This window comes from Sprattus sprattus (assembly GCF_963457725.1).
Source record: "Sprattus sprattus genome assembly, chromosome: 4".
Taxonomy (NCBI): domain Eukaryota; kingdom Metazoa; phylum Chordata; class Actinopteri; order Clupeiformes; family Clupeidae; genus Sprattus; species Sprattus sprattus.
In genome coordinates this window covers 43,152,396-43,168,179 of record NC_137923.1, presented here as the reverse complement: position 1 = coordinate 43,168,179, position 15,784 = coordinate 43,152,396, and the positions used below count along the sequence as shown (strand labels likewise).

General features: G+C 41.9%; 1 protein-coding gene across 2 annotated transcripts in view; it reads left to right on the top strand.

Moving 5' to 3' along the window:
• The window catches only part of atp9b (ATPase phospholipid transporting 9B), a gene marked incomplete at its 5' end in the record, with an annotated part of 34,414 nt that overhangs the window by 3,351 nt on the left and 15,279 nt on the right, over nt 1-15,784 (top strand). For both annotated transcript variants that reach the window (XM_080837417.1, XM_080837418.1), the window contains 12 exons: nt 2,773-2,923; nt 5,203-5,316; nt 5,682-5,790; nt 5,894-5,952; nt 7,127-7,178; nt 7,448-7,542; nt 8,834-8,914; nt 10,124-10,199; nt 11,818-11,894; nt 13,380-13,540; nt 13,889-14,031; nt 14,319-14,431. In XM_080837417.1, the coding sequence (XP_080693543.1) occupies nt 2,773-2,923; nt 5,203-5,316; nt 5,682-5,790; nt 5,894-5,952; nt 7,127-7,178; nt 7,448-7,542; nt 8,834-8,914; nt 10,124-10,199; nt 11,818-11,894; nt 13,380-13,540; nt 13,889-14,031; nt 14,319-14,431 (1,231 nt within the window). The remainder of the gene's footprint in view (nt 1-2,772; nt 2,924-5,202; nt 5,317-5,681; nt 5,791-5,893; nt 5,953-7,126; nt 7,179-7,447; nt 7,543-8,833; nt 8,915-10,123; nt 10,200-11,817; nt 11,895-13,379; nt 13,541-13,888; nt 14,032-14,318; nt 14,432-15,784) is intronic.

Here is a 15,784-nt window from a genome sequence, read left to right as displayed (position 1 = left end):
AAGACTAGCCTTAACTCGCGGCAGTAAGCGAGAGAAGGTATAATATAGTGTAGCTGTGATTTTAGGTTGACCAGGTGAACTGGTGGTGTCATGCAGGACAGCAGCATGCACGGTGTTCAAATGATAACTGAGTGAGCTAGTGGAACTATTGTATTTCAATACCGCATTACACAGAGTACATTTTACTTCTTTGCCTGAATTAACAATGTTGAAGTGGTCCCACACCGCACTTCTTTTCGCTCGCTTCATTTTGTTTTCAACCGGTCTCTCGCGCTAGCGCCCTTTAGCGATTAATCGTGATTAATACATTTTGATCGAGCAACCTCTTAATCGACAATTCATCTAAAGTCGATTAATCATTTGCATCCCTATATTGTACATATTGTGTTTTAATCATTTTTTAACCTAAATAATTCTACCACAGCAAATTGGAGTCCATAAATGATGCAGCACAAATGTTTGATACTAAAAACGTTTGAACACATTTCTAACTAGTCCTAAATAGCTGCAGTGAAGAGACTGCTATTTTAGGATAATGTGGATTTGATGTCGGTATTTGTTCTCGGTAAATGTCTGCATATGATACGGGTGGCTCTGTTATGAATACATCAGCTTTTGAGGTTGTAGCACAGTAAAGTTAAGAATGATCAATGTAAAATTCAGGTAAGAGATAAACTTCATTGCAGAGTTTGGCTGTGCTTATTTGATAAGCTAGAAATTACATTTGAAATGTAAAACTGTATGTTTATGAGCTTGCGTTTACATGCGTGTGTGTATGTGTGGCTGTGTTTGCATATGTGTGTGTGAATGCCAGGCCTTCTATGTGGTTTTCAATCGCACCAGTAGCTGTGCATGAAAAGGCACACAGTGGGGCTAAGGTCATGTTTTTTTTTTGGACACGCTCACCTCGCTCCAGCAGACACCGAGGGCAAACACCACCCAATCTCAACTAATGATGCGTTCAGTCAGTTTTGGACACACACATTACCCACGCATAGCATGCTAATTGGGTCTGTGTCTACATATTGTAGTGTGTTAAATTAATCTAAATCTCTGAATGTCTTTTGCGAGACTCAGATATGGCTTGAGTGGATGGTGTGATTTGCCCTTTTGATTATCACATCTTAAACTGTATATTGATTTCTGTCCTAATGAACAAATCAGATTTTTCACAGCTGACCAGTCTGATGCTTTCCAGTCATTTTCTGTGTGCTTTGTCGCCGGATTATGAAACCCAAATAATTTATGCCAAGTAACTCGGCTTGTTTAATAGGGGCCTCTATTCAAACAACATTCATTTGTGTAAATAATCGCTTGTATGAATCGATGGCTTTGGCACCTAGAGAGAGCAGGCTGACAGCACAACTCAAACATGATTATTTTTTTTGGAGAGTTTAAACAATTTATTTTAACGCTATCTTAACCAATAGGCACGAGCGTTTACACTACTGGGAGGCATGGTTGGTGCCTCTGTTGGCAGGCAGAGGGCAAAATGATCATTGCAGAAAACAAAGAGAACAGAATGGTCACAGGAAAGAAGCAGTAGTTCACTGTGACCTTTCAGGTGATGAGACTGCCACTGGCCCAGGAGTTTGTGACATTGAGGAAGTCGGTTGTTGAGTGATGTTGCTTGGTGAAGTTCGTCATTAAAATGGTGTTGTGAAGATTAGTGTTTTTGTTGTTCTTGTGTTCATGTTTTACTCCCACCTTTTTACGCTTTTTCAACGCCTTTTTATTTTCAAGATGCGCCTCCATCTGCGACTCCATCTGCTGACGATATTTAGATATCCAATGAGATTTGATTCCTCTTTGACGGTGTTCTTGTTGAAATCAGCAACCACACCATCCTGTAGTTCAGAACTGGCTATCCACTGAGGCACTGAAGGTTGTGGTCTATGCAGCACTTGGAGGGTAGATTTCTACTAAGGTTGCTTCTTCAATATCATAAAAGAACCCAAGACGCCAGTTTTGAAAAGAGAAGGTGTGGTGTAAGAAAATACGTGTCCGATCGGTGTTGGAGTTCGAGTTAAGAGGCGTACAAGTTCAGATGTAATCAAGTAGAAACGTTTTCTGAGGCACAACAAAGTACAACGATACAGCTGTATGGTCGGAGAAGATGAGTTCTCCTGAGAGAGCGGTTAGGCGGCCCTCTTTATACTGTTGTGTGAGTGAGATATCGAAAGTGGTTTCCCACTTGCTCCGGATTGGTCCTCTTTCGGTTGCTAGGCCGTCTCCATCCTTGCCACCTGGTCCGCCCATGTCACGTGTTTAACGTTAAGACAGTTGTTGACAAGAACTGTCTGGTTGACAGTTTTTGGTTTGGAAACTCCCCAACTTCTAGAAAGGCCACCACTGCCTCTGCACTTCCTATGCACCTGATGTCTGTATGTTTCTAGGTCACAACCGCCTCTGCACTTCCTATGCACACTTAAACTTGCTACTCTTGAATATTCTTACAGTGGTAACGTGTGTGACTTGTTCAGGTAGAGTCGCCCCCTTTGCCTTTTTCAGTCTACGCTCCCGAGATAAGCTCTGTACAACAAGTAGTTGGGTAGCACCCTGTCTGTTCAATTCCTCACTAGTCAGTCAGTGTGTGATGAGCCAACGCTCTCACAATGGCTGTAGTCACATCAGCCCGGTGGGTCCCAGACAGTAGTGTTAAAGTGAAGAGTTCATTCACAATCCATCCATCCTCCCAGCTGCCTGTTCATTCTTTGACTGATTCTTTGACTGTCTGATTCAGTGCCTCTCCTCCATTCCCTCTGATTTCAGCTGCTGCGACTGCATCTTTCACTTCTGCCGGCGGAAGAAGGTGCTGAAGGCTCGCACCGTTTGGCTCGGCTGCCCTGAGAAGTGCGAGGAGAAACACCCAAAGAATGCCATCAAGAACCAGAAGTACAACCTCTTCACCTTCATGCCAGGGGTAAGCTGGGCTCTGCTTCCCCGCTCAGGGCCAACTACTCTGTCTGAGTGTAGCTTTTGACTTGTGAATGCTGTTTTTAACGCTGTTTTGTTTTTGTTATCATACAGTCATGGAAAAAAATATTGGCACCCCTGCACTTCTGTCAGATAATGCACCAATACTCCCAGAAAAGTGTTGCAATTACAAATGCTTGTTTATTTACTTAGTTTGCATTGGAAAAACACAAAAAATCTGACAAATAATGCCAAATCTGACTTTATTCCACATAAAACTCAAAAAAGGGCCGGACAAAATGATTGGCACCCTTAAGAAATAATGGTATTTTAAGCATGTAATGCTCCTTTAATATTTGTTTAAACTCACCTGTTGCGAGCCACAGATGCTGGTAATATAGAAATCACATTTGCAACCAGTTAAAATGGAGCAAAGTTGACTCAACCTTTGTGTTGTGTGTCTGTGTATAACGCGCTGAGCATGGGGAAAAGAAAGAAGAGCAAAGACTTGTCTGAGGATTTGAGAAACAAAATGTAGAAAAGCATGGACAATCTCAAGGCTACAAGTCCATCTCCAGAGATCTTAATGTTCCTGTGTCCACTGTGTGCAGTGTCATCAACAAGTTAACAGCTCATGGCATTGTCACTAACCTCCCTGGATGTGGAAGGAAGAGAAAAATTGATGACAGAGTGCAACAAAAGATTGTTTGAATGGTGGATAAATAACCTAGAACAACTTCCAAATAAATTCAAGCTACCCTGCAGACAAAGGGTACAACGGTGTCAGCTTGCACTATCCGTCGTCATTTGAATGAAATGGGATGCTATGGTAGGAGACCCAGAGGACCCCACTGCTTACACAGAGACGTAAAAAAGCCAGACTTGAGTTTGACAAAACTTTCTTGGGGAAGCCAAAATCATTCTGGGAGAACATCCTGTAGATAGATGAGACCAGCAGGACAATGACCCATAGCACACTTCAAAAAGTACCCAGAAATGGTTAAGACAAAGCACTGGAGAGTTCTGAAGTGTCCGAGATGAGTCCAGATCTTAATCCCATAGCACAACTGGGGCATGATCTCAAATCAGTAGTTGGGAGAAGGCACCCTTCAAATGTGAGAGACCTGGAGCAGTTGGCAAAAGAAGAGTGGTCCAAAATTCCAGTAGAGAGGTGTTAGACACCTCATTAATGGTTACAGGAAGCAATTGATTTCAGCTATTTGTATTTCTTTATTTTTAAGGGTGTTCTACCCATTATAAAGTTGAGGGTGCCAATAATTTTGTCCGGCCCTTTTTTGAGTTTTATGTGAAATAAAGTCAGATTTGGCATTATTTCTCAGATTTTTGTGTTTTTCCAATGCAAACTAAGTAAATAAACATGTGAATACAAAAACATTTGTAATTGCAACACTTTTCTGGGAGTAGTGGTGCATTATCTGACAGAAGTGCAGGGGTGCCAATATGTTTGTCCATGACTGTATGTCATTTTGACATTATATTTAGGGAGTTAATTAACTAGTTTGGCTACTAGGTTATGTCATTTGATAGTTAAACATCCAGGTGATAATTCAAGGCAGATACAATTTTCTTCTGTTTGTCATCTCCCAGAAGACTTGGTTATTTTTAGTTTGACATCGATTCTCCTCTGAGGCGACATTAGCAAGACTGTCCCATCTCCTGTAAAAGGGGCTAACCTTTTAGCATAGGTCGTCTATAAAACGTTAACTCTTTTTTTTTTTTTGAGAAATATTCTTGTCCATATTGAGCTTGGGCACTCTTGTTTTCTCCCCTCCGTCTTGAATTATTGAGCAGCCTCACATTGGCTTTGCAGTGTGCATCTGCCAAAAGGTCACCCGGTTCATTAACTATGAAGTGTCATTGATTCTATCGTCTTTAATCATGTCGCTGTCCCTGTAGACATCAAGCTCTTGGGTCGTACCTCTCATGGTAGAGATCATTGATGAAGTACATTTCTGTAATTTACTTTTTCTTTTCAACTGTCATGCTTTTTTAAACTCTAACTTTCTCAAACTCTCACTTTCTGTGATGAAAACCTAGTCTTTGTTTATGGGATCTTGCCGTGTGTCTTGTAATGCAGTATTTGAGTTGCTTGAGTTTAGTGTTGTTGTGCTGTAACAATATTTCTGAGATGGGTAAACTGCTTGATACTAACCCCTAAAGATCGGACAGATCTGTCACTTTGAAAGGTAGGACCGCATCCATGCAGCAGTTAGTACGGCCCCAGTGTTTCACTTAATCATTTGCTCCTTTTTGTTCTCTTTGTAGGTTCTCTACCAGCAGTTTAAATTCTTCCTCAACCTGTACTTCCTGGTGGTGGCTTGTTCTCAGTTTGTACCATCTCTGAAGATTGGGTTTTTGTACACCTACTGGGCCCCACTGGTAACTAATTTCTCCTTATCTTTCTCCCCTATTTCTTCAGGCGGATTATGGCGTGTGTGTGTGTGTGTGCGCACGTGTGTGAGTGCACGCGTGTGTGTGTGTGTGTGTTTGTGTTTGTGTGTTCGCGTGCATGTGCGTGTGCATGTGTATTGCATCCCTGTAGCTACTTTACTATAGCTTCTAATGCTCATTCATTGTTTGGGTCTAGATCTCACAAACCTTACTGGAATAATGCAAAACTATGCCTTCATCAGTATACCATACACTAAAAATAGCCTTCATCAGTATACCATACACTAAAAATAGCCTTCATCCGTATACCATACACTACCATATTTTTTTAACTATTTTTCATCATTCTGCAGGGCTTTGTGATGGCAGTAACCATGCTGAGGGAGGCGGGGGACGAGGTGCGACGTTACCGCAGGGATAAAGAGATGAACTCCCAGCTGTACAGCAAACTGACTATGAGAGGCAATGATCTTTTCTTTCACTTTTCTTCCATTTCAGTGCATGTAACAAAATTATGGTCGCGCAGTTTTTTGCTAAATGCTAACGTATTAAAATTTATTTTCAGGTAAAGTCCAAGTGAAAAGTTCAGATATTCAAGTTGGAGACCTCATCATTGTTGAAAAGGTTGGTGTTTTACACAGTATGTTAGTACTCACTTGCTTGGTCAAAACTGTGGTCACCTTAGTATTGGTTATTGATTTCAGTAAATTCAATAAAATTGCGGAAAAAAGTTAATTATCCCTAAAACTGGAACATTTTCCTCGAGAAGCTTCTAAAAATAGCACCTGTGCTCTAACAGGTCATTGCTCTTGTTAACTAGATATGTGATCTAGAAAAACGTAATACAATGAACGTATATGGGCCCTGATGCATCATATTACTCAGACAAGTTGTACCGCTCCATGGCTCGTTCATCTTAACTGTGGTATCAAGGAAGTGACCTTGTTCAATTATTCAGCGGTACAGCTTCTGAAGGACTACTGTTACAGTGGCTCATCACAGTGCAGTCTCTGCTTCTAAACTCATCAGCCATCAGGTCATATGGATGAGCTATCTGACATCTATACATGTTTCATTAAAAACTTAGTGCCTTTCACCCTCTGTTTAACCATGGGTAATGTATACGTCCATGGATGTTTTGTATCCACTTTGTTGACATGCATACTTATTCGTGTTTTGTAGTGCAGCATGGCCTACAAAGCTTGAATAGACTACATTTGTAAAGCTATATATTCCGGTAAATGTTTTTAAAGGGGACCTCTTATGCATTTTCAACGTTCATATATATATATTTTTTTTAGAATAGACAAAAGAACGCATTAACCCCACCATGAGCCCAGTGTGTTCTGATCGGCAGCTCCGTTTGCAATAGCATTGTCATTGGGCAAAAAGGGTTGTGTTACAAGATTGCGTCATCATGTAACAGAGGAAAAGGCTGGAATTCCAACAAGGCGTTTCAAGCAGCTGAGAAAAGGGGTTTCTGTGGGAAAGAGTTACTCCCTCTGATGTGCACTTTAGACTTTATAACTTTGCAGAGCATTTATATGCACAAACGGCTATTTGACACACTAAAGGAAAGAGGAAAACCAGAGAACCACAATAGATCTGCTTTAAATTCTATTCTAAATAAAACATAACATACAACCTCTATGCATCTGACATCTACATTTGTGATTCTAGGTGACACAAAGACACTGTCACATGATCTGTACATAATAGCTGCAAACATATAACATATAAGAGGTCTTGACCTCTCCTGCAGATGCTTTCACAAGCTTTGTTATTTTCATCTCAATAGAATCAGAGGATTCCTGCTGATATGATTTTCCTGAGGACATCAGAGAAAACAGGTGTGTTTTCAACCATTTTTATGCTATATGCAAAGCATATCATACTAATCTATGACATTTGTTTGACATTCACCCACTCAAAGTTGAACCAAATCATTCTGCCGCCTGTATTGTACCACATTCATCATATGAGCTATCTGGCTCAGATATCAGCCCAGGCTTGAATTTCACTTCATCAGTGTGCTTAATCACTGCCCATAGTGCCTGTTAAGATATTATTACGTGTACGTCTCGTGTAAGCCCTTTCTCATGTTTTTGTTCCCTGCCAGGCTCTTGCTTCATCCGGACCGATCAGCTTGATGGGGAGACGGACTGGAAGCTCAAAGTGGCCGTGGTCTGCACACAGAGACTGCCAGCATTAGGGGTAACTGTTTGTGACCTTTTCAATTGTTTTGTTTTTATTTGTGTGAAAATCTGTCAATAAACAATGAAGTGGTCATAAACAGATGAGTGTGTGACAAAAATGCCCAAAACCAGAGGCTGTGGACGGACTACTACCTGATCTGGGGTGGGTTTCCATCTGACTATGTTAATGAAGATAGTGCTCAAAATGATACCCTTTATCATTTAACGACATTTCACAACAATACTCTGGTCCTTTCACAACAACGCTTTTGGGAGCAAATCCCTGGAATACACCCCACTCTACTGACGAAACTCTGCCTTGTATTCGGAGCGGAATCATGGTCATTGAAAAATCAGAATGAATAACTCAACACTGAATAGTAGCTAGTGGATTAAATTTCTCTTTATCAACCGGACACTTCTTCTCAATGCATTCAATGACAACCCATCACTTTAATCAGTGGTGGCCGAAAGCGATCCCTCCTCGACACACACCCCTTACGGCTGCGCTTGGCTGCATCTGAGCACTGGGTCGAAAGTATCTCTGTGACCTGTTTTGTAATGTCACCTGACAATGTGATAACCAGGCAATTAGGGCAAGTGGGATTGACAGTGGAGGGTGAAGTCTCTCTTTTTCTCTCTCTCTTTCTTTCGTTCTTTCCTTCTCTCTTTCTCTTTTTCTCGTGCTCGCTCTCCCTCTCTCAGTTTGATATCGGCGAAGATCTGATTCGTGACCCCGGGCTGCCTTACATGTCTGTGATGACTTTGTAACCCGATGCTGGAGCGAGTGCCAAACACACACACACACACACACACACACACACACACACACACACACACACACACACACACACACACACACACACACACACACACAGAGTACGGACTGTCTGAGAACTGCCCAGTGTCCTCTGCAAATGAAAGCTTCGACAAGTCATTTAATCATGGCTGCCCGAGGTTGCATGGAGCAGGCATGATTTCCAGTGCCCCTCTTGACAGTGCTTAGTCCTCCACTGCAGTCCTTTTCCGGCATATTCTTCCAGCTGTCATTTTTTGACATAATTCAATAATGTTTGAAGAAGGCTGAGGGCGTTGATTTATGTACTTGAATAGATACAGTTGTTAATCAACTCATATGTGATTGCTTATATTGAGTTGTAGCTTATGATATATGGGGGAAATATGAAGATGTCCTGTCCTGTCCAAGAAAAAAGAGTAAATCTTCCCCCCTCTTACCCTCTTAAGCTCCCTTATGTTCTGTGATTTTGATTAACATTCTCGGTACTACTCCCCCCCCCCCCCCCCCACAGGACCTGTTCTCCATCAAAGCCTATGTCTACGCCCAGAAGCCCCTGCTGGACATCCACAGCTTCGAGGGCAACTTCACCAGGGTATGTGGCTGCAATGAACACTGTTAAGTAGAACAGCAAATGCATCTGGATAAGCTTTCACTAAAACGGAAAAATAAAACAGCTCCAGGAAGACGTGGGCATAAACTTGCCAGACAATATGTTGTGAGTGGCCCAGTAAGTAATAGACATCATGTTGTGAGTGACCCAGTTAGTAGTAGCACATGACATAAGGACAGGAGTAGAATTTAATAGTGTGAATCTTGTTTTCTTTTTCAAGCTCATTCTAGCATTTCATCTAACAAGTGGCTTTTCCTGGTCATACTTCTTTATGCATATGCCGTGGTTAGTGGGCTCTTTTGAAGACGCCACGCTTGTAAAAAAATTATTCGTAGCAGATAAGCACAGTGACACAAACACTCAGAGCATCTTCACACAAAGGGTGTAGTTCCTTTACTCTTGGCCACACACAGAGCCAGGCTAGAGATACCTCACTGACTCACACTCCAGCCGACTGCTCTGTTTGATGCAGCTGACACAGTGCAAAGATCCCAAAGCAAGTCCAGACAGCAAAGAAGTTACATTAATTTTAATAAAGAGTTGCAACGCTTTGGTTATATAGCCAACAACTGAGTTATTGCAGTATGTCAGTAAGACAGATTTGAAAATAATGATTCTTTGGGGGAAAAAACTGAAGAAAAATGACACCCTGTCAAGACTTCGTACTTGCAGTGCTGCTCGGACAGATGGACAGGAAGATGCGGATGCTGAGGTGGCATAGTTATCTTACAGATGAGCAATTTGAGCAGTAACTCCACCCCGACCTGTACACCTGACGCAAGCCTTTCGCTCCGGGTTTAACCTTGTTAACAGAGGTCAAACATGAATATAACGCAGGGTACAAGAGGCTTTTACAGGATGTCGATTTTACAAAATGTGAAAAGGGGAAAACTTGGTCATGGTTTCCCTCACTGATATACCAATTGCTGTTCCAATAGTTGTCCACATTTATAACACCTTGTGTTGTCAAGAAATGGAATCATCTGGAAGCATCTTAAAGAATGACAGCTTATTAATCAGGGCTAGTGACCTTTGTTTGAATGTGTCATACTCAACTAGTTCAACCAATGTTACAATTATACCACTGGACACAAGGGGTTTCTAGATTCTTCTACCCACTTGCGGACACAGACCGCAGGTAGCCTCTGATGTTACTGAGCACTGAGCGAGGTGGTTTTTGATCCCCTGCAGGAGGACTGCGACCCATCTATCCAAGAGAGCCTGAGCATTGAGAACACCCTGTGGGCCAGCACTGTGGTGGCATCAGGTGAGCCGCCCGTTGTCTCCTTTCCCCTCCTCTGTCTTCATCACTGAGTGTTACGTCATCAAAGGAGTGCAAAGAGAGGGAAAGGGCTTTCATTCTGCTATTCCGTGTAAACTGATCACAGTTATATATTTCTACGTGTCATGAATGAAAATGGCTAATACAGTAGTGTGCTGTATACCTATGACATTCAGTAAGTTTTATATCTGATACATTCCAGTTGATAGAGGATATATGAAAGTATATTGCATAAATAATCTAATGACTGTCTGGTTTGAATAGCTGTTTTACAGTCCCCATAGGTGCCTTCGTCTCATACCCCTTAACATTTCTGATTTTACCTTGTCTTTCAAATTTCAAATTTGTGGTGGTGTAATACCCTTACCATCCTCAATTATCATCACAATCCTCCAGATGAGGGCAGACAGGAGTTTAGTTGATGATGATGAGTTAATAGGCTGCCTGAGTATTTAGGCTTTGCTCTGGCTAGCGTCTCCCAGAGGAGCTGATCTGTGGGCAGTCCCTCAGTCGCTGGTGTCCTCTGGCTTGCCTTGCCGTGGTTAATTGTAGGCAGGCGCAGAGTAACCTGATCCTGGATCAGGTCTCAGGGTGGGCTCCTGGTGAGGGAGCACTCTCCCTCCAGCGCTGTGGCTGGTGGGTCGGCAGAGCATCGATCTGCGGTAGCCCGGCCACTCTGTCCCCCATGAGACCCAGAGTTTCCGTGCTCACCTCTCACCCCATGATCTGACCTTGACCAGAGGAGTTTAACAGAGCGTGTCCCACAAATAGACCAATAAACACACACATATTGATTTGATTTGAAGTCCTATATATCACCCTTTGCCCATAGATGCTATTCGTCACCTATTTATTAGAACAGGCTGAAGTTTTCAGTTAAATAATTATAGCCTGGTCTTAGTATACTGTCTGTGGTGAGAAATTAGTGACTTTGTTTGGTGTACTCTAGTCAGTCTTACATCGAATCTTGACATCACTCATATGAAGTCCAGTTGGATTATAGCCAGTATTAGCTCCTAATAAAGTAGACAGCGTTAATCCTGCACTTAAATTTGGTGATGTATTTAAGCCCTCAAAGCAATAGAGCTTAGCCTTCAAACCTTAGCCTTGTCTTTAAGATGGTTATTTCACAGAATCTTTCCTGTGCCTCCACATTGTGTTTACTGACACAGTATAGCGTATAGCCAATAACATTATACCAGGCTAATTTTAGCCCTTCTGTTTTTCAACCCAAATCCCTTGGAAGGTAGTAGCCCTTCTCTGTGCCATTAGATCTTTCTATTAGTGTATCGATTCCTCCTCAAACTTTAAGTAGTCTTCTCTTTTCTCACTAAAGCCTGCTTGATATTAATGCACATCCTTAGGAACGAGTTCCCATTAATTAAAGAGCCCATGAAGGTGGGCTAATATTGATTGGGTTTAATTGTATGGGAGCTGAGATCATCCACATCTATCCTGCATAACCTTCATGTTGACTGTGCCTCCATTTACCTTATTTGGTTGGGTATGGCCTATTTGAATGGGACAGTGATTTTGGGAGAGGGTAAGACATCAACAGCAGGTTGTGACTAAATCTTCCTTAATCTCTCGTCTGATTGGCCAGGCACTGTGATCGGGGTGGTGATCTACACCGGCAAGGAGACCAGAAGTGTGTTGAACACCTCCCAGTCCAAGAATAAGGTGTGTGTGTGTGTGTGTGTGTGTGTGTGTTTGTGTGTGTCTGTGTCTGTGTTTGTGTCTGGGTCTGTCTGTGTGTGTGTCTGTGTGTGTGTGTCTGTGTCTGTGAGTACAATGTTTTGGAAGATGAGTTGTATATGTGCTCCTTGTCTGTGTATTAACGTTATGATAAATCACTGGTCCTCAAAATGTACCAGCCATTCATTTGAACTGCTAGTTGTAATGCGCCTGTCATTTAAATTATTTTGACTCAAGGCACTTCATGTTGTGTGTTGTTGAGAAGTGGCCGTCTAAGAGCAAATTCTACAGCTTTGGAAGGCTGAAGGGAACTCAATATTTCAGGGGCAGATGATGTCAGAAGTGCCAATACCCAGCGGGTTAGGAAGGTGTAAAAGTCAATACGACATGAGAGTATTTTATTTCCATCTCTCCTCCTCTCTGTTTTTTTTTGTCCAGGTGTAATTTGTTCTGACATTCCCTGCTCAGCACTACACTGCACACCATGCTTCATCTTGTAGATTTACTGTTGGCAGATTTGATTAGATTGGTAATATCTAATCTTTTTTAAAGACATAGTTGCCTTAAAGTAGCTGTTGACCAGTAACCAACAAAGAACTTTAGCAAGTTAGTAATTTTTTTTTACTTATGTTGATTTTTGGCTGGTATGGCTTGCCGTTTCACACCAGCAAAAACAAATCAGAAGGTCTTCTTTTTTTTTTAACCAAATGTGGTGAAATGTGCTTCATTTATAAACACACACACACACACACACACACACACACACACACACACACACACATAAAAACACACACATAAACACACACACACAAACATACATATTCAGAACCTGAGAAACCCGACTAAATCAGTCTTTTCACCTCAAACTGGGTAAGGTTGAATGGGCTGAAATTTACCCTGTGTGCACTCTGATACCATCAGCAGTTTGAAGTAATTGAGTCCTCCTCTTTCCTTACTCTCGGGCCTGAGGATTAAATGGCTTTATACAATCTCAGATGAGTGTGTGCCGGGGTTGAAGACCCCAGAATTGCATTGTTTCTCCAGAGAAATGCCCCTCCTTGTTGTTATGTATGGGCTGACTTTTTACACCCACCTCATTGAAATTCTAAAATTGCACACCATTTTGCCCATTAGTTAAGGCACGGACACGTATTGTAGCAGAAACAGACCTGAGGGGATCTGTGTCCCTAAATCTAATCTCACATATTTTGAATGAATTTGAATGAAAACATGAATTTTTCTTTTTAACGATGATCTGTTCAATATTCTCTCATCAAAGCTTTGTGTTCACAGGGTCTCAGAATACTGAATGTTTTTCAATGTTTTCCATGCTTTCTTCTAGCTGTCTTTCTCTCTCTCTCTCTCTCTCTCTGTGAGTTCTGTGTTGTATCCATGCTGTCTTCAGACACTGGGTATGGATAAGTGTTGATGGTACTTTTAAAACTAACTGCAGTAACTGTGTGTTCACAGGTGGGGATGCTTGACCTGGAGCTGAATCGCCTCACCAAGGCCCTCTTCCTGGCACAGGTGGTGCTCTCCGTGGTCATGATTGCACTGCAGGGCTTCGTCGGACCCTGGTTCCGTAACCTGTTTCGTTTTGTGGTGCTCTTCTCCTACATCATTCCTATCAGGTAGAACATGCCGGCTGTAATCTATACACTGATGTTTTAGCACACTACAATTCTTCCTTATGAATTAGTTTTATTATTGTAGAATTTAATTATTGTGAAAATTATATTATATATGAATAATTACAATATTCATATTCATTCAATCACATTTCTTGAGAGAGTTTCAACTTAGCTTTTTATGTAAGAGCTTTTGATCTGTAATAGTTGAAGTACAAGTTACTTATCGAATGCAAAAGACGATGTCGTAAACTGACTGGGCTGTTAAGCAAAGTGATATCGACCAAGTCTTTGACGGTGCTCTGCACATGTCCGTGTCTCCTGACTCTCCCCTTGCTGGTGATACCCCAGCTTGCGAGTGAACCTGGATATGGGGAAGTCTGCGTATGGTTGGATGATCATGAAGGACGAGAACATCCCAGGGACGGTGGTGAGGACCAGCACCATCCCAGAGGAGCTTGGCCGCCTCGTCTACCTGCTGACCGACAAAACAGGTGGGAGAGCTTCCACTACTTCCACATGTATTATTTTACTGATTAACTTTTATGGCCATGTGCAATGTGATATTGCAATTGCTGTTTTTAATTTTTTAATTTTTTCAAACGTTATTTAACAATATGTCAAGCCTGGACAAGCAGTAGCAGTAGTTTCAGTAGTGGTTTGATGTTTATTCAACAAACATATATATATTTTTAAGGCTCCTTCTTTCAGTTCATAATAAATGTGGTCAATGTATGCCAGTGAATACCAATATAACCTGTGCCCTTGCGGATCCTGTTAGGCACTTTGACTCAGAATGAGATGATCTTCAAACGGCTGCACCTGGGAACTGTATCTTATGGGACGGACACAATGGACGAAATCCAAAACCACATCATTCAGACCTACGCTCCGGTAAGCCCTGCTGGTGAAGTTTAGTCCGTCAGGTGATCATTATCAAACACTCACCTCTTTTAAACCTTCTATACAATTCTATAAACCTTCAATACGTTTTCCTATTAAAACACATTCAGATCATAGGCATCTAGCGTTAAACTTAAAACATTGCACATTTATGAGTGTAGTTATTTTCGTAAAAAACTTTCCAGGTTAACAGGCATAGGCGCCTGTTTTCGTGCTACTGCTAATTCAAGTGGCTTATCACTGCTTAGTGACAGTGTGCTGATTTTTTCATATCTACTGTTTTAGAAGCTCCTATATCTTACCCATCTCAAAACAGAAACTATTACTTCACTCCGAATACAAAAAAATCCATCGTAACCTCTGAGTGTATAGGACTGCAGGGCTTTTCTCTCCCCCTCTTTTTATTTTCAGTGACAAGGGACATATGCGATTAGATCTGTGTGAAATTGAATTACGCGTGCATCAATAAGCACTGTGTCATTTGGAGAAATTAATAAGTTTAGTTTGGTTTGAACAGAGCCGTGGATAATAGATTTAGCGATATATTCGGGTCAAACCATTCTAATGGGGGGGGTGGGGTGGGGGGGAGAAGAAATCGACGATGAAGGCAAATAACAGAACAGAGGTGTGAGATCATAGTGGTGAAAAGGGGCCAATGCTGCACTTCACAGTCGACTGCCCTGCATGAGTTCTTTGTCAATGACAAATCAAAGTGGTATGTTTAACTATTCAGTTGTAATGTGCCCTCGCTTTCATAGCAGAAGATCTGGGCTAACTATGACGGATGATCATGTTGGAGTTCATGATGATCAATGTGGAGTGTTGTGCCAATTCTAGCGTGTTACTTTTTTTGTGTATCTTTTGTGCGCTGAACTGTTCAGGATGCAGTTGTGCAGTGCATTTTATACAACAGATGCATGGCATGTAGGGTTCAATAAAACACACACACACACACACACACACACACACACACACACACACACACACACACACACACACACACACACACACACACACACACACACACACCATGTTAAAACTAACTGTTGGCCCTATTCACCCAAAACCACTCTGTTAACCTTGGAAGAAGAGAACAGTTCAAAAGTGAAAGGCAGGGAAAACCTACTATTCTCCTCTCCTCCTCCTCCTCCTCCTCTCCCAGGGAAAGTGAAGTGATGGCTGTGCTCTTGAAAGGCCGTAATCAGTGTTTACAGGAAACCGCACCCCATTGTGTGAGTGTGTTTGGAAGTCAAGGATGCTAAACATGGAGGGACACAGCAGAGCCTTCTTCCTGAGCACTTTGCGTCGCAATGAAGGCTTGCATTGTTTCAGCAGATGTGCTCC